Source organism: Papio anubis, chromosome 12, assembly GCF_008728515.1.
Source record: "Papio anubis isolate 15944 chromosome 12, Panubis1.0, whole genome shotgun sequence".
Taxonomy (NCBI): domain Eukaryota; kingdom Metazoa; phylum Chordata; class Mammalia; order Primates; family Cercopithecidae; genus Papio; species Papio anubis.
The window spans coordinates 114,125,906-114,142,059 of NC_044987.1; the positions used below are offsets into that span (position 1 = coordinate 114,125,906).

The following is a 16,154-nucleotide window of genomic DNA, read 5'->3' on the forward strand; positions in this document are numbered from 1 at the left end:
CACCTGCACCATCATTCCACCTGAGGTCTCACACACATGCCTGCACATCCCTTTTTCTTTGATCCCTTTTCAGCCCCTTCTCCACGCACACAGGTGACATGAGGAAGCACTGACATGCAAATAATTGCAAGATCCCAGTCTACTCTATCCCAGCTTTGGCAGATAATCAGCAACAGTAGACAGACTCTCAGCCACTCCTACTGAGCTCTGTCTTCAATTATGTGTGGCCAGATCCCTGAGAGAGAGAGAATGCAAATTTCCTAGCATGGAGGTTCTCCATGAATGAGTAAGCCCAGACCCTGGGAGAGCAGGAGGGATTCCAAAGGATACACAAATCCGTATGCACACCAAACATCTGAAGGCAGATTGAAACATCTTGCATATAAAGCTAAAACCATTTTTCTAATGTATATTTTATTAACCACAATGGCAAATATAACATCAAAGTCATCTAAAAGCTTTTCCAAATTCACAGTAGCTTTGAGTCATTTATACTCACACTAAACAGATATAAAAATAATAACTACTTTGGAAGGGGTACTGTGAATTACTGACTTTTAAAAATGTCCTCAGTGGGCCAGGCGCGGTGGCTCACGCCTGTAATCCCAGCACTTTGAGAGGCGAAGGCGAGCAGATCACCTGAGGTCGGGAGTTCGAGACCAGCCTGACCAACATGGTGAAAACCCATCTCTGCTAAAAATACAAAAATTAGTTGGGCATAGTGGCAGGTGCCTGTAATCCCAGCTACTGGGGAGGCTGAGGCAGGATAATCGCTTGAGCCTAGGAGGCAGAGATTGCAGTGAGCTGAGCTCGTGCCATTGCACTCCAGCCCGGGCACAGAGCGAGACTCTGTCTCAAAAAATAAACAAACAAACAAACAAAAAAGTCCTCAGTCTCAGAAAGAGTTGGGAACCACTCACAACAGATGATAAAGTGATTATAACTCCAAGGAGTCCTGGGGATTCTGACCCCTAGAGTTGTCTCAGAGATCAGGAGCCAGGCCTGCTCCCCTTAAAGTCTTCCTTCCTCACCCCAGTACCCAACCATTGGAGGCCATGTCTTTCCTCCTTGACTGGATGAGAAAGTATTCGAAGTATAATGAGCACAGGATATTATAAAAGCTACCCAGGAAATAAGGAACAAATTGAAGAAGAAATGAGGTTGCAGAGTGGGGAGAGAAAAGAAGGGAATCAGTAGGGTTGTTGCTGTGCCTGTCATCTCCAGATGCAATCAGTGCCTACAACCCCCGTGCCCACCTACAACATATATCTGAAAATATATACATACATGTTTTCATATGTATGTACAGCTTTGCCCCAAGCCTTTATTCTCTCAATTACTTATTAACATCTCTCCATTCATTCCACAAATCTTTATCAAACACCCACTATGTGTCTGGTACCAGATTAGGTGCTGGAAATACAGAAATGAATAAAGACACAACACTCCCCCTTTACCACAAAGCACTGCTCTCTCAAAAGATACCACACACACACATCACACACACACCACATACACACAGGCAACCCTGCCCCTACCAGCTGGCACCCACCTTATATCTCACTTTCCCTTTTTTTTTTTTTTTTTTTGAGACAGAGTCTCATTCTGTCACCCAGGCTAGAGTGCAGTGGTGTCATCCCAGCTCACTGCAACCTCCACCTCCCAGGTTCAAGCAATTCTCCTGCCTCAGCTTCCCAAGTAGTGGGGATTACAAGCACCCACCACCATGCCTGGTTGATTTTTGTATTTTTAGTAGAGACGGGGTTTCACCATGTTGGCCAGGCTGGTCTCGAACTCCTGACCTCAAGTAATCTGCCCACTTCAGCCTCCAAAGTGCTGGGATTACAGGTGTGAGCCACCGCACCTGGCTCACGTTCCCTTTTCTTACATGAATCTCACACACACATACACACACAATGGGTCAGACACACATACTCAACCATCTCTCACAGCTTCACCACAGCTGACACAAACATTCATCTGATACCAAGCCATATTATACACACATCCATCCCTCTCCCACAGTTACTCAAACACATCTTAGACACACAACCACACAACCCATATTCAGAAGCATGCACTTGTTTGCCTCACTGGAAGCCTCTGGCCAATGAATCCTCTCAGGGAATGGAAACAAAGGCTCTGGTTGACCAAGGTGCCTCTGGCTGCATTTTTCATACACCCAAGCCCAATTCAGCCACAGTGAGGCCAGGGACCAGTTACCCTAACCTCCTGCAGCTCGAGCTTTCCCTCCATCAAATTAGAGGATGGTTCATCCTGTTTTCTTAGGCGGGCTTTGGGGGAAGGGTAGAGGAACCAGAGGATCAAATTAAGGTTCTGGAAAGAAAGAGTCCTCATACATTCCAGCTGTCTTACTGAAGCCTCACATTAAAACACAGGCACATGAGCAGACACCCTCACACTTGGGAACTACTCACTCTACTAGGCACTAGGCTCCTATCTGCAAACACTGCTATTCAAACAGACCCATTCACACGTCAAATACACACTGCCAGACTCGCGGGCCTCTACACGCAGGCAAACACACACCGACACAGAATTTCACAGTTTAGGAAACACCTGAACTCCTTGGAGGAAAGGTGAGAAGGTGTCAGCTTAACTTAATACACAGTTCCTCATGACGTATCCCACAACCTTGTACCAATAACCCAAGAAAACAATCCCCAGAACTTTCCAATGTATTCATCGACCACAACTACAGATACGCAGGCAAACGACACTCCCAAGTGCAGGCTTCCCACACCCAGGGCCACACGTGCAGGCTGGGCCCCTCCCATGGCTGCCCATAGACACACAGCAACAGGACACTTATCCCCAAAGCAGTACCGGGCCATTTCGTTTTGCTGGCGCACACGTGCACACGCACACGCTCCCTCAAAAGCCTCTGCCCCTGGGAGGACGAACACACACACACAACCGCTGAGTGGCCCACAGCTTCTAGAGGGACCAGGGGAGAGGAGGGCAGGCCTGAGGCACACACGGGCTGGAAGAACAGGGACGAGGGGCGGGGAGAGACGCGCATGCGCGGCCCCCAGCCTGATAGGGGAGCCCCTTCCCACCGCCCAGCCAGACCCTTAAGAAAGAGGCTCCTCCAAGTGCCTCCTCCCCTCAGCCCCCCGACACCACAGCCCTGCCCCGGGCCGCTCAGCCCAGGGCCCGCCCGCACTTCTCCACTTCACGGTCTTGGCCGGACCCCTCCCTCCGCTGAGCCTCTCTCCCAAGCGCCATTCCATAGTCAGCCCCACAGCCCAGGGTCCCACCTCGCCCTGTCCAGCCCAGCAATCTCCCACCAAACCCGACGCTCTCAGTGGCTCCACGCCCTGTCTGTCATCAAGAGAAACTACTGGCCATCTCTGCCCCTCACCCAAACTGTCCACTCCTCGTCAGGAGCCTGAGAAGCCTCAGCCACCCTCTCCCTCGTTTTCCCTTTACTCTTTGAAGGCGCTCTGAGGATTCTGTGGTGAAAAAGAAGCCCTCCCTTCCTGGCCACAGCTTCGCAATCCCCATTCTCCCTCGCCTGCCCTGGAATCGCTATTGTGCCCTTCTCCTTACACTCAGCGCCCTCACACCTAGGCCCTCATCCCTTGGTGCTTGTCCAGGCCGCACAGGCCGCACTTCCCGCCCTTCGCTCGCGGACCTTCAAAGACTGCGACCCACTGTCGACTATGCCCCCCTGCCCGAAGGCCCCACCACATGGCTCCGATCCCTGTCTCATAGGCCCTGCCCACACTGGCCTCTCCACACAGGCCCCACTCAGCCCCTCACGGTTTCACACGGGGCCCCGCCCCCTGTCTCATAGGCCCCGCCCACACTGGCCTTCCACACAGGCCCCACTCACAGCCCCTCACGGTCTCACACGAGGCCCCGCCCCCTGTCTCATAGGCCCCGCCCACACTGGCCTTTCCACGCCGGCCCCACCCACCGCCCCTCACGGCCTCATACGAGGTCCCGCTCTATGCAGAAGCCCCACCCACTGTCCTCCAGGGGCCCCATGGTCCCCGCCCACTGCCTTTAATGAGCCCTGTCCACGCAGACCCCACCCACAAGCCTTCACCAGCGCCTCACAGCCCCTCACCCACCAAGCCCACAGGGCTTCGTGCACCCCACCCTCAGCAGCCCCTTCAGAACCTGGCCACACAGGCTGCCCACAGGTCGCCGCGGGACTCACGCTGACCACGCCCACGCCGGCCACGCCTGCTCGCCCCGCCCACCGCCAACCCCACGCGCCCTCGCCCGGACACGCGTCCCCGCAGTCCTGGCGCGCTCGCACCCACTCACAAGCCCTCGCGCCCAGCCCCCGTGCCTCAGGAGCCCCCACAGGCTCCGACCCCCACGGGGCGCCCCAGGCCCTCACCCCCGCGCCCAGGCGCCAGGCGGCCGCTCCCCGGAGCTCACCTTCGCTGCAGAACTTGCCGCCGAAGCCCGTGTGGCTGCAGTCGCAGCCCACCTCGCCGGGGGCCAGCACAGTGCAGAGGCCGCCGTTGGCGCAGGGGTTGCGCGCGGGCGCGCACAGCGGGTCGGCGGTGGCGCCGCGCAGGCCCTGGCTGCCCAGCAGCGCGGGGGGCCGCTCGCCCAGTTTCAGGTTGGCCAAGAGGCCGCGGAAGGGCGGCTCGTACTTGACGGTGCTCAGCGTGAGCGCCGAGAGGCGCACGTCGGGCGGGATGCCTCCCACGAACAGGTCGCTGGCCACCTGCATCTCGCGCCGCTTGGAGCGCACCTCCGCGGCGCGGGCCTCGCCGTCCACCGCCAGCGCCGTGCGGCGCGCGTCGCGGGTCAGCAGCACCATGTGCCAGCGGTCGTCGGCCACCGGCGTGTCCAGCTGCAGCGTGGCCGGCTCGGCGCATGAAAGCGTGAAGCGCAGCCGCAGGCGGCCGTCTACCAGCAGCAGCTCCAGGAAGTCGCAGTCGCCGCCGTCATCCAGGTAGAGCAGCAGCGCGCGCGTGGCGTTAGTACGCAGGCTGAAGCTAAGCTCACCGCTGCTCGCCGCGCCCGCCCAGCGCGCGTAGCGAGCCCACTGCCCGGGTCCGCCGCCGAACTCCAGGCCGTCCGCGCGCGCCGCCAGAGCCAGCAGCAGCAGCAGCAGCAGCGGCGGCGGCGGTGGCAGCCGCCACCGACTCCCGGGCGCCATGCCTCCGGCGGCCCCGGCCCCGCCCGGCCCCCGGCCCCCGCTCAGGCTTCAGAGCCGCGGGCGCATGGGGCGGGAGGGGGCCGGGAGCTCCCCGCGCCGAGCGGGGCTCTCTTGCCGGCTCACAGTGCCATGGGCCTGACCGCGGGGCGAGGCGCGCAGAGGGCCAGGCGCCGGCTTCCCTCGGGTGGCGGCGGCGGCGCCCCTCCCCCGCCGCGGGCTCCGACGGAAGAGCGGGGAGGGATGCCTGCGGGAGAACAGAGAGGAAAGGGTTAATGAGGGGCTCCAACGACAGGGGCTGTCGGTGCCGGGCTCCCCACTCATATCAGCAGGCACCAGACTGTTTCCCTACATAACTTAGAGAGGCCCTAACCTGCAGAGGGTTCCGAGGCAAGAGACACGGATTCCGGGGGCCAGCACTTGGGAGAGATGGCACGCACTAGGGGCAGCATTGGTTTGAGATGTCGACAGGGAGAGGTGACACGTTCCAGCCCTGTAAGAGCCCAACCCATCTGCCCGCGCCCTCACCCTCTAAAAGGACCTGGATGTCAGGACCAAGGCCAGCTCCTCGAGCGAGGCTAGTCACTCTCCTCGGCCTGGTGACCCCAGCCCCTTCTCTGAACCGCCCAACGTCTTTGCCTGGCTCCCACCTCCAGCCACTGTTCCTCTCATCAGCCCTTGATACTGGATAATGAAGTTGCTAAATAATTCATTGGGATTAATTAAATGCCAATTCGTCAATGGTATCACAGGGTAACCAGACTGGGAAGGGGGCAAGGGAGAGAAGCCAGCCAGGACCCAGATATCCAGGCCCCAAGCCCTCTCTATCCTAGCAGGGACACTGGCATCCAATTCTGTGTCTCCAGTTCCCCCAAAACCACGCTCGCCCCTTCCCAGGCCCCAGCCTCTCTGCTTATCAACCCAGGTCCTTTCTGAAGCTAAATGTCTGTCATCCTCAACTTCCAGTTCTCGGTGCTCAGCCTCAGGACTGGCCCCACTACCTGGGCTCTCTTCACCCTTCAGTTCCCTCTGCGCACCCCCCACCCAAGATTGGGGGAGCCACCAGGAGGCAGGCAGGCTCATTTGCATAAAATTGCCTTTCTGAAATGATTACCCTTGTAACGGGCTGTCAGAGAGCAATTTATACCCCACGCCGGGGAGGGGAATTTGCATCTCGTTAAACTCCAAGTCGTAATTATTTATATCCAACAACCCTCCTGAATATTGCATTGATTTTATTTTGGGGAGGGAGGGAGGGAAGGAGGTGGGGAGAAGCCTGGGAGAGAAGCAGGGAGGGGCTAGAGTTTAGAAAAAGACAGGGAAAGACTGAAGCAAGAGGGGAGAGAAAGAGGAAGGAGAGGAAGTGCCTGAAAAGTGACAGAGATGGAAGAGTAATGGAGGAGAAAGGTGGCCTAGTGGGGAGAAATGAAAGAAAAGACAGAGAAAATTAAATTCCAAATCCAAACAGCATTTGTCAGTGCCCTGGGTGCTGGGCATTTTTACAAATGTCATTTTACATAATCACTCTGAGAAGTCCCATTATTCTCATTAACCCCTGGGGAAACCCAGGTAAAGAGATCTGGGGACTTGCCCAAGGTCACGTGGCCAGTCAGCAGGGAACTGAGACTCAGATCCAAGTCTGCTTGACTCCAGCATCCCCAGGAAATAGAAAAAGCACAGGACAGCCACAGGTGTAACTCAGTGAGGTGAGAACCAGAAGATAAGGAGAAGGCTGACTTCGGGAGGGGAAGGCTGCAGAGGTGCAGTGAGGAGCCAAAGAGCTATGTGGATGGAAACGAGGGACCTCCTAAAAAGCCATAGCGAGGGGGCGTCTGGAGAGTAACCCTTGTGCAGAGGAAGATTGGACAGAAAAGGCCTCAGAAGGTAGTCAGGAGCGTTGGGGGAGCCATCTCCAATAGGCCCGTAAAGCTCAGCCCTTGGGTCCTGCCATCCAACTCCTGACTGCTGCCCTCCCAATCCTACAAGGCTCCAATGTCCTGCCCCAGCACCCCTCCAAGGACTGCCTCTGCCTGGGCAGTGGGGAGGAGATCCAGGCAAGCAGCCCCCACTCCTTACAAACACTGTCAGGTTATATATAGCTTTGCCACTGCCTCTCCTCATTGGGTAATGGAGATAATTAACATGTGCGGGCTAATTAGCCAATCAAATTAAATGCAGCACCTGCTCCCAGCCTGATTGACGCCCTCACCCCCCCACACACACATGCATCCCCAGCCCAGGGCAGGGAAGGGGGCTCCTCAGGCATCGCGGGAGGGAAAGGTCTAAGCTTTTCCTCTTTTCCAGAAGGGGTAGCCAAAGACCCTCAGCAAAGGGACAGCCCTGTGGCCAGAAGAGTGACCAGCGTGCCTCCCTCCCTCCCTGCTAGGGTCTCCATCTCAGTCTGGCCTGGCCTAGCCTCTGTCTGCTGCTCTCCCAGCACCCACCCCCACCTCCGGACACTATTTTGGGGAGGGAATTAATTAGCTATCGATTTCCACTGGCGGAGGGAATAGGATTTCGTGCTGCTGTCCACTCACCCCCAAGCTCAGAATAGGAGGGATTCTTTCATCTGCCTCACCCCCAGCCCCGACCCCCTGCCATGGTCACATCCACCACCCTTTAGGGAGATGGCAGACGAGTTCTGTGGGAAAAGCTAGGGGCAGGAAGTTGGGGGAGGACAGATAGAGTGAAAGATGGTGGGGAGGCTGTCAGAGGCTGGAAGGCAGATGCCTGGGTCCTGAGAGCCAAAGGGAATGTTATCTGGGTGGAGGGGCAGGGAGGTGAAGGGGGTGAGAGTCCAGGAGGTAGAGGTTCTACTGGTCCGTGTGGAGGGAGAGTGGGAGGGGTGCCGTGCAGGCAGGCTTCTGTGAGCCGGTTCAGGGACAGAGGCTGGGCTTATGCGGTGCCTCCAGGGAGGGTCAGAAGCAAGGTCTGGGCCTGCAGCCCCTCAAGGTTCATTACTCATTCTCCCCGCAGCCCACAGCTCTGCAGCAGAGGCCAGCCAGGCTGCCGGGGGCACAGGGGCTGCGGGGCTGACCAGGAGGAAGCCCCAGCACTCCCTGAGTCCTCTCTCCCCAGGGATCCACAGGCCCTTGGGGTGGCTTCACGCTTGCCAGGCAGAGATGGCCCCAGGAGGAGTGAGCCAGCGGACACCAGGGTCCTTTCCATTCCCACACTCAGTGTCCAGGAAACGTGCTGCTCTTTCCCTCGCCTTTCCCCTCTCCACGCCTCTCCCGCCCCAGGCCCAGGCTGCAGCCGACCCAGCCTCCAACCCACCCTTCTCCCAGAACACAGGGGGCTCCTGCTACCCTGGGATGCTCCATCCTTCCTCAGCTCCTGGAACTCAGCAGCAACCCTTTCTCCAGAGGTCTCCCCACAGGCCAGGGCCATTGCCTCACATGGCCACATCAAGTAAACAGTGTCCCCTGGAGTTGTACAAGGCAACAGCTCCTCCCCAGGTTTATGCAGTGCAGAGGAAGCCCCCTGCACCCACAGCGTCCAAGTACTGCCCCCCCAGGGCCCACTTTTCTTCTTCCATTGCCCACCGCCAGTGCAGGGACACTGCAGGGTGGCCCTGGGGTACCTGCCTGCTCACTGACGTCAGTGCAGTGCACACTGCCACCCAACCCACTGCTGGCCCAGAGCCACCACACCTCTGAGGAGCTGACCTCCTGAGTAATCCTGGGGTTCTGCACCCAGTCAGCTCCCTAGTGCCTCCCACCCTGCCCCCGCCCACAGATAGACTCAGCAGCCTTGGGCCAGTGGTGCCCAAGCTGGAGTGGATGGGGCAGGGAGTGGCTAGGCTGCCCTCAGGACTTCTGCTGCCTCTCCCCAACATTACCCTGTCCCGATAACTCAACATTACCCTCTCCCGGTAACTCAACATTACCGTCTCCCGATAACTCAACATTACCCTCTCCCGATAACTCAACATTACCCTCTCCCGGTAACTCTTCCTGGGTCCTCCTAGGCCAGGGCCTCCTCCTCATCTTCCCATGGCCAGGTCAGTGCCACTGAAGCCTCTGGGCTGCAAGCTTTGGGCTCCGTCTGCATCAGATACCAGGCTGGACCCCATGTACACTGTCTTATTCAATCCTTCAGCTTCTAGGAGGTCATTTTGTCACTCTGGCTTACAGACCAGGAAGCTGAGCTTAGAACGATGAATTCACTTGCCTGAGGCCACAGGGCAGGTAAAGGGTGTGAGGGCTCCAAGGCATTTCTTTTACCACTGTGTCTGGGGGTCAGAGCCACCCTCCTCTGATCTGGCCTTCACAGGGGACACGGCTCTCTCAGGTGCCCCACTCTAAAGCCCACTCTTGGGACTGGGAGACAGAGACCTCAGAGCTCATGGGGTTCATCTTCTCCTTTTTTCCTGATGTGGAAACTGAGTCCCAGGGAGGGGCAGTGAGCTGGCCCGGGATCACGCAGAAAAGCAAGACTAGAACCAAGGTCGCTGGCCTTCCATTCCAGACACCTCCCATTGCACTTGCTGACCTAGACCTGGGCCCTCCCTCCTGCCTGACCAAAGGCCTCAGCCCCACAGCACCAGGGGCATGTATGCAAATAGTGATCCATGCCCACACAAGCAGAGCCCCTGGCCAAGGGCCCTCTCCCCACATCCACACAGCCCCCTCTCTGTCAATGCCCACACACACAAACACACGCCCATACACACACCTCCAGCCATGGGGATGCCGGCCTCCCTCTGGCTCTCCTCTCCTCACGCCAGCATCCTCTCATGCCAGCTGGGAGTGAGACAGCAGGGGCCTCCTCCAGGCGCCAGGGAGGAAGAGCTGGGTTTACACACATTCTGGTGGCCCCAGAAGGCAGCCCGTGGACAGGTGGGAGAAGTGCGTGCTACGGGGGGAGATTTTGGCTCAGGCTAAAGAGAAACTTGCTGGCTGGCAATCTAAAGCATCCAACAATGGAGTAGGCTGCCTCGGGGGGCGGTGAGTTCCCCGTCTGTGGAGGTGTTTGAGGTGAGACCGGATGACTGCTGCTCAGAGAGGCTCGGCGTGGGGGAGGCTCTTGAATCATATGGAAGAGGACAGCAGACTGCTTGACCCCTGAGGTTCTTTTCAGGTGCAGAGTGTTTTTTGGAGGGTCCCTTCTCCCCCATGAAACTCCAGGCAGGATTGGCAGACAGTGAACAGTTCCTACCTCCCCTTCCTTCCAGCCATGATGATCTGGCAGAAAAAAAGGGAAGACCCCATGCCTGTCCACACCCAGCCATAACCTCAGCAGCAGCAAAAACAAGACAGCACAGTGGTTAGAGGCACTGGCTCCAAAGCCTGGGTTCAAATGCCAGCTCTACCCCTACCCAGCTGTGTGATCTTTGGTAAGTTACTCAGCCTCTCTGTGCTTCACTTTCTTTATGTATAAAATAGAGATAGTAATAGTGTTGTCAAAATTAGAATTAACATACATAAAGCACCTAGTACAGTGCCTGGCATAGACTAACGTGTGAAAAAAAAAAGTGTGTCGTATTAATGATTATTTTTAAAACTTCTCATCTCGGCCTTTTACAGTTTGCAGTACTGAGTGCCTAGTGTTTCCTTTGATCCTCACCAGGGTTTGGTGAGAAAAGTAAGCAAGACAAGTATTATCACTGCTCCTTTTACAGATGAGGAAATAGATACTCAAAGTGGAGAAGGAACTCACCCAAGGTCCCACAAATAGTAAATGGTGGAGCTGGGATTCAGATTTGGCTCTGTCTAATCCCTATCCCTCGTGTCCTCCTCAACTCTGCTGGTCAATTGTCCTGACTCAGAGGGCAGGAGAAGTAACAAACAGGTCTAAAGATAAGTCAGAGTCCCATGCCAGGGTGGGCTGGGCATGAGTTAGCATGTCCACGGGTCTCCAAGCAGCTCTCTGTGTCATGGAGAGAAGCAGGGAGCGGGCTGGGCCCAGGAGCTGGTAGCTCAGGGTGCACAGGACAAGGCTGTTGCCACTTTGTGGAGCTGGGGAAGCAGGTGGGCTGGGGATGGAGGTGCAATGGAATGACTCGGTGCAGTGGGGGCCGGAGGACAGGTGCACAGGAGCATGGAGGTAGGTGGTGGGAGGGATAAGCACCAAGCGTACCTATGCTGTGCACAGCTGCGGCACAGCAGCCTGGGTGGGTGCACCCCAGTGATGCAGAGGGGACAGATGGCTTCCGGGGCGGCCTTGTGAGTAAGCACGAGGTGCTTGGGAATGTTCCTAAAGGTATCTATGACAGGTGTGTGTATGCGTGTGTGTGTGCGTGTGTGTGTGCAGGGAAGGTTATGATAATGACAATAAAAATAGCTACCATTGGCCGGGCGCGGTGGCTCACGCCTGTAATCCCAGCACTTTGGGAGGCCGAGGCGGGCGGATCACAAGGCCAGGAGATCGAGACCACGGTGAAACCCCGTCTCTACTAAAAATACAAAAAATTAGCCGGGCGCGGTTGTGGGCGCCTGTAGTCCCAGCTACTCGGGAGGCTGAGGCAGGAGAATGGCGTGAACCCGGGAGGCGGAGCTTGCAGTGAGCCGAGATCGCGCCACTGCACTCCAGCCTGGGCGACAGAGCGAGACTCTGTCTCAAAAAAAAAAAAAAAAAAAAAAAAAATAGCTACCATTTATGGGGACCTTCTATGTGCCTGACAAATACATCAAAGTAAGGTTTACAGAGTGCTTCGCACAGGGCCAGGCACACAGGTACACAATAAATATTCTTGTTACTACTGTCATTGCCATCATTGTCCTCTCAGTGAGTCCTCGTAACATCCCATTAGGTAGGGATGAGGATCCCATTTCACAGGTGAGGAAACTGAGGCTCACTGAGGACCACAGCGGAGTCCCAGCCTCACCCTCACCCCACCATGCCAAACAGCGGTGGTGGCAGTAGGGAAGCAGCTTCGTAAATGCTAACAAAGTGCCACGCACACCCCTGAAGGTGTGCACCAGACTGTTTGTTGAATGAGTCTCCGAGAGCCCACAGGCCCGTCAGTGTGGAAGGGGCAGGGGTGGAGGAGCTGCACCAACAGATGGAGCAGCAGGGTGGGTGGCAGGTGAGGACACACAATCGGGGCATCCCCGTGGGGTCTGGACTTGGGAGCTGCGAATGAAAGGACAGTGTCTCCAGTGCACAAGCAGGTGTAGGGGCCCCTGTGCCTGAGCACTGATGCGGGGGGTGGTGCCACTTAGAAATGGGAAGGCTCCCAGGGCAGCCAGTTATAGCTGGGGGCTGGACTCCACCAGGAAGGGTTGTGGTTGTGACCAGGAGGGGTAGGAGGCCCTGGGCCAAAGGTACAAAGATAAGTGAGTGAGAGAGAAAGTAGAAGAGAGGTTTAGGGGGTGAGCCACAGCATAAAGTGTATTAGCAAGTGTGTGCTGGTGTGCACACACACGTGCACACACACAAAGGCCTGGGGCAAAGTGCTCAGCACCCAGACAGACATGCATATGGTACTTCAGGATGAGCTTGCTGGGGTCAGGGACTGGTGTGTCTAGGAGGGTGTGCACACGTGCTGTGAAGACCTGGGAGGGATGGGGTGTCTAGAAGGAGAGGGTGTGTTGCAGGGACTTAAGCTGTATGAGGAAGAAGCACAGGTGTGCCTGCAATGGCTGTGAGCCTGGGGAGGTGAGTGGTTGGATGGGGGCTGTGTGCATCCAAGGGTGAGGGCTGGCAGTGCGGCGCTTGGGGCTTTGGGGGCACGTAGTGACCATGTGTGTGTGTTGTGTACATGACAGCAAGGCACCTGGGGGAGGTCTCAAGGAGGCAGGCACGAGGTGGCAGCCTCTCTGGGTGGGGAATGTGGGCGGTATGCTGCCAGGAGGTGTATTGTGTACGCAGGTGTGTGTGCCTGTGTAGGTGTGTGTCTGGGTGGGTGCCACTGAGCCTGTGTATCATTGTCAAGAGTGTCTGTGTCACTGGCAAGGGCAGGCGGGAGGGAGCAGCTGGACCTGGGTAGTGACTGAGCCTGGAAGGAAAGAGGGGTCCCCACCAGCCACTCAATCACCCAGTCCCTCCTCTCAGAACTCCACTGTCATATGGATTCAACCCAGGCCAAGACGCCAGGAGAGGCCCAGGCTCCTGGAAAGAACTGCCCAGCAGCCATGGCCAGTTGATCCATCCCGCCCACCCTTGTGGATCTGAGGACAGGATGGGTCTGAGAATACTTCCTCTAGCATGAATGGAGAGCCCCCAGCACACCCTTCTCCCCTGTCTCCCAAAAGATCCAGCCACACCTCAGATGCCAGTATCCCTGGAGCCATCCCTGGAAGCAAGAGGAACTAGGGACTGAGGGGCTGAAGCACCCACAAAACAGAAGGCCTCACAGTTAGTGGACCACAGACCTCCCTCCCCTTCTCCTTCCCTCCCCCTTCTTTCTTTCTCCTTCTCTGGCAGAAGACAGAGAAAGTAAGACCCTAATGTCTACCCTCCCCCAAAAGGAACACCCAGACACTGGGAAGGTGGACAAGAGGGAAGGATAAGAATGAATGGAAGAGGAGAGATGCCCACCCGCCAACACATACAAAAACAGGGCTATCTGGAAGCCCCCAGGGCAGCCAAGGGACTGGGGACCCAAGACCCACCCCCTAAAAATCTATTTCATTATTCCAGGTGGACGGCCTCCTCCTTCACCTCCAGACACCAAGAAAAAGCCCCTCCCAGCCCTTGCTAGCTCAATGAGGCATCGAATGCCCTCTCCCAAGACTCAGGAGGGGGCTGAGAGTAAAGGAGACAACAGCACCCCAAAGCCAGTTGTGCCCCAAGAGCCCATCAAGGGTTCAAAGGCTCATACCCCAACCCAAAGACCCCAGGGAAGACTGCTGCTTCAGCTGGGGGAGGAGGCTGGGACATGAGAAATGGTCCCTTCCTCTTTAGGGGTGGGGGAGCAAGCCAAGGGCCCTGCAGCTTCCTCTCCCCCTGCAGCACTCTCTGACCAGAACCCTGTCACCGCCCCCAGCGCATTCCCACCCCAGCAAAGCCCCCTCCTACTGATTTCCCAGTCTCCCTCTCTCATCACCCCCAGCCTTCCCCCGCAAGCTTCCGCTCCTCTCCCTCAGACCCCATCTTCCCCAGCTCTCCACCAGCACAGACCCATCTCTGCCTGGAGCACCTTGGCACGTTCCCCTCTGCCCTCTCCCAATAACCTCTTCTCGCCTTGGCTCCCATCCCCCAGGAAAGCCTGGTCCTCAGTGGGTCCTCTCAGGACGAAGCCCTTGGCCTGGCCCCTTTCCTTCCCTCTCCACTTCTCTCTCCTCTCCAGCCCCCTCTCCTCTCCTCCCACGAAGCCCAGTTTCTCGCTGGTTAGACCCTCCAGAACACAACAGCCCCTCTGGCCCGGCGCTGCTTCCAGCCTCGGGGGCTAGCACAGACTGAGGACCCCCCTTTTAGAACCCCCCCCCACCCCCCTGGCCGCCCCCCCCCCCCCCCCCCTCCCCCCCCCCCCCCCCCCCCGATCGCCTCCCCCCCCCCGCCTGTCTCCGCCGCCCCCCCCCCCCTTTTTACCTGGTTCTCGGGGCGCCAGAAGCTGGAGGGTGGGTAGCAGAGCCACAGGGCCGCCCCGTCTCCGTCTCGGGCGGGTGGCAGAGCCGGGGCTAGCGGTGTCTGCCGCCTCGCGCCTCTCTCACTCCCCGCCGCGTCCCCGCCCGCCCGCCCCGCCGCGGTGCCTCTCCGAGGAGGATGCTCCGCGAGTCAGGGCGGCTGCTCCCGCCGCCGCATCCCTGCAACACCGACTGACGGCAGCATCAGCACCAGTGCCCGCCCCCGAGACGCGCGCATTGGACCACACTGCGCTGACGGACGAGCAGTGCAGCCAATGCAAGGGCGCAGAAGCCGTCAGTCCGGCGGCTCCACAGGCCCACTCCCACCCCCGCGCGGGACCCAGGCGTCCCGGCTCCGCGGCACCCGCGCTCCTCCCAGCCTCTCGAGGTTCTGGGGCGCCCGGGCCCCCAACCAGGCGGACCCCAAACCCGGCCTCAGTGTCTTTTCCAGGAACCCAGGCACCCTCGCCCCTTGCCCCTTGGTTCGGGGCCTTGGGTCCCGCACCCTCCCGCAACGGCCAGCGGGTCTTCGCACAGCGCAGGGGCTGGGACGAGCCGAAGGAGAGGCTGTGGACCCCGACTTGGGGCGCCGCGGGAGCAGGGCTGGTGCGGGGCCTGGGCCGCAGCGCCCTCTGCCGGCTATGCTCAGGGGCGGGCCCGGGCTTCGAGGAGACTAGAGAAGGGGAACCCGGTGGGTCCACGGCTGCTGGGGGCTTTTTCCAGCAGGTAGCCTGGCCTCCGCCTCCCACCGTCCGGAGGGCCCCTGGCTTGGAGCCCCCAGCACTGAAGAGGAAGGGGCTTTGCTGGGATAAAGACGGAGACAGTGGGGGAAGGAAAGGCAGAGATGGGGGCAGGGTAGACCTAGGACTTGGGGGTTTCCCAGTCCTGCCTCATGGGAATCCCAGAGTTTGAGGCCAAACTCTAAGTTCTGCCTGGAACCCTGGACTGGGGTACGAGTAGGTGTGGGGGCGGGATTGCGGCTGCACATGCCTGGTGATTGAGGTCACCTGGCAGCAGCCCCCTTCTCTGTTCTCCTCCTCCCATCCATGAGTTTCAGAGTTAGAGTGGTGTTGGGGGGCGCAGGTCTCTCCTGTAAGGGTAAATGCATCACTGTGCATTTGTACGAGTGTGGGGGACTGGGGGACGCCCTTCACTCACTCCGCCAATAAAAGTGTACACACACTGGCACCTAGTGTGTGTACCCGGAGGCTGGTCACTGGGCTGCTGAATGAGACAGACAGTGTGTGTGTGTGCGTGTGTGTGTGCGTGCACACGTGCCAGACCATTCTGCCAGCTCACTCCAGGACCCTGATTTCTGTTGCAGGGTCTGTGATATGCACAGCTGGTGGTAGTTGGCACTTCCTTAGCCAGAGGCAACATGCAAGAACACTTACATTCAACCACCAATGCATGCACATCGGGCACTCACAGCCATGCACACCTAGCTGTGAACACTGGGCATTCCCAGAGACACACAAGAGCACTGCAGAAATGCC

At 58.0% G+C, this 16,154-nt stretch overlaps 1 protein-coding gene across 12 annotated transcripts in view; it reads right to left on the minus strand.

Moving 5' to 3' along the window:
• NRXN2 (neurexin 2) overlaps positions 1-14,847 on the minus strand; it is a 118,106-nt gene extending 103,259 nt beyond the window's left edge. For 10 of the 12 annotated variants that reach the window (XM_031652743.1, XM_031652747.1, XM_031652745.1 and 7 more), the window contains exon 1: positions 4,417-5,164. In XM_031652743.1, coding sequence (XP_031508603.1) covers positions 4,417-5,149 — 733 coding nt within the window. In that variant the 5' untranslated portion in view covers positions 5,150-5,164. 12 annotated transcript variants of the gene reach the window in all.
• Between the last annotated feature and the right edge of the window lie 1,307 nt (positions 14,848-16,154).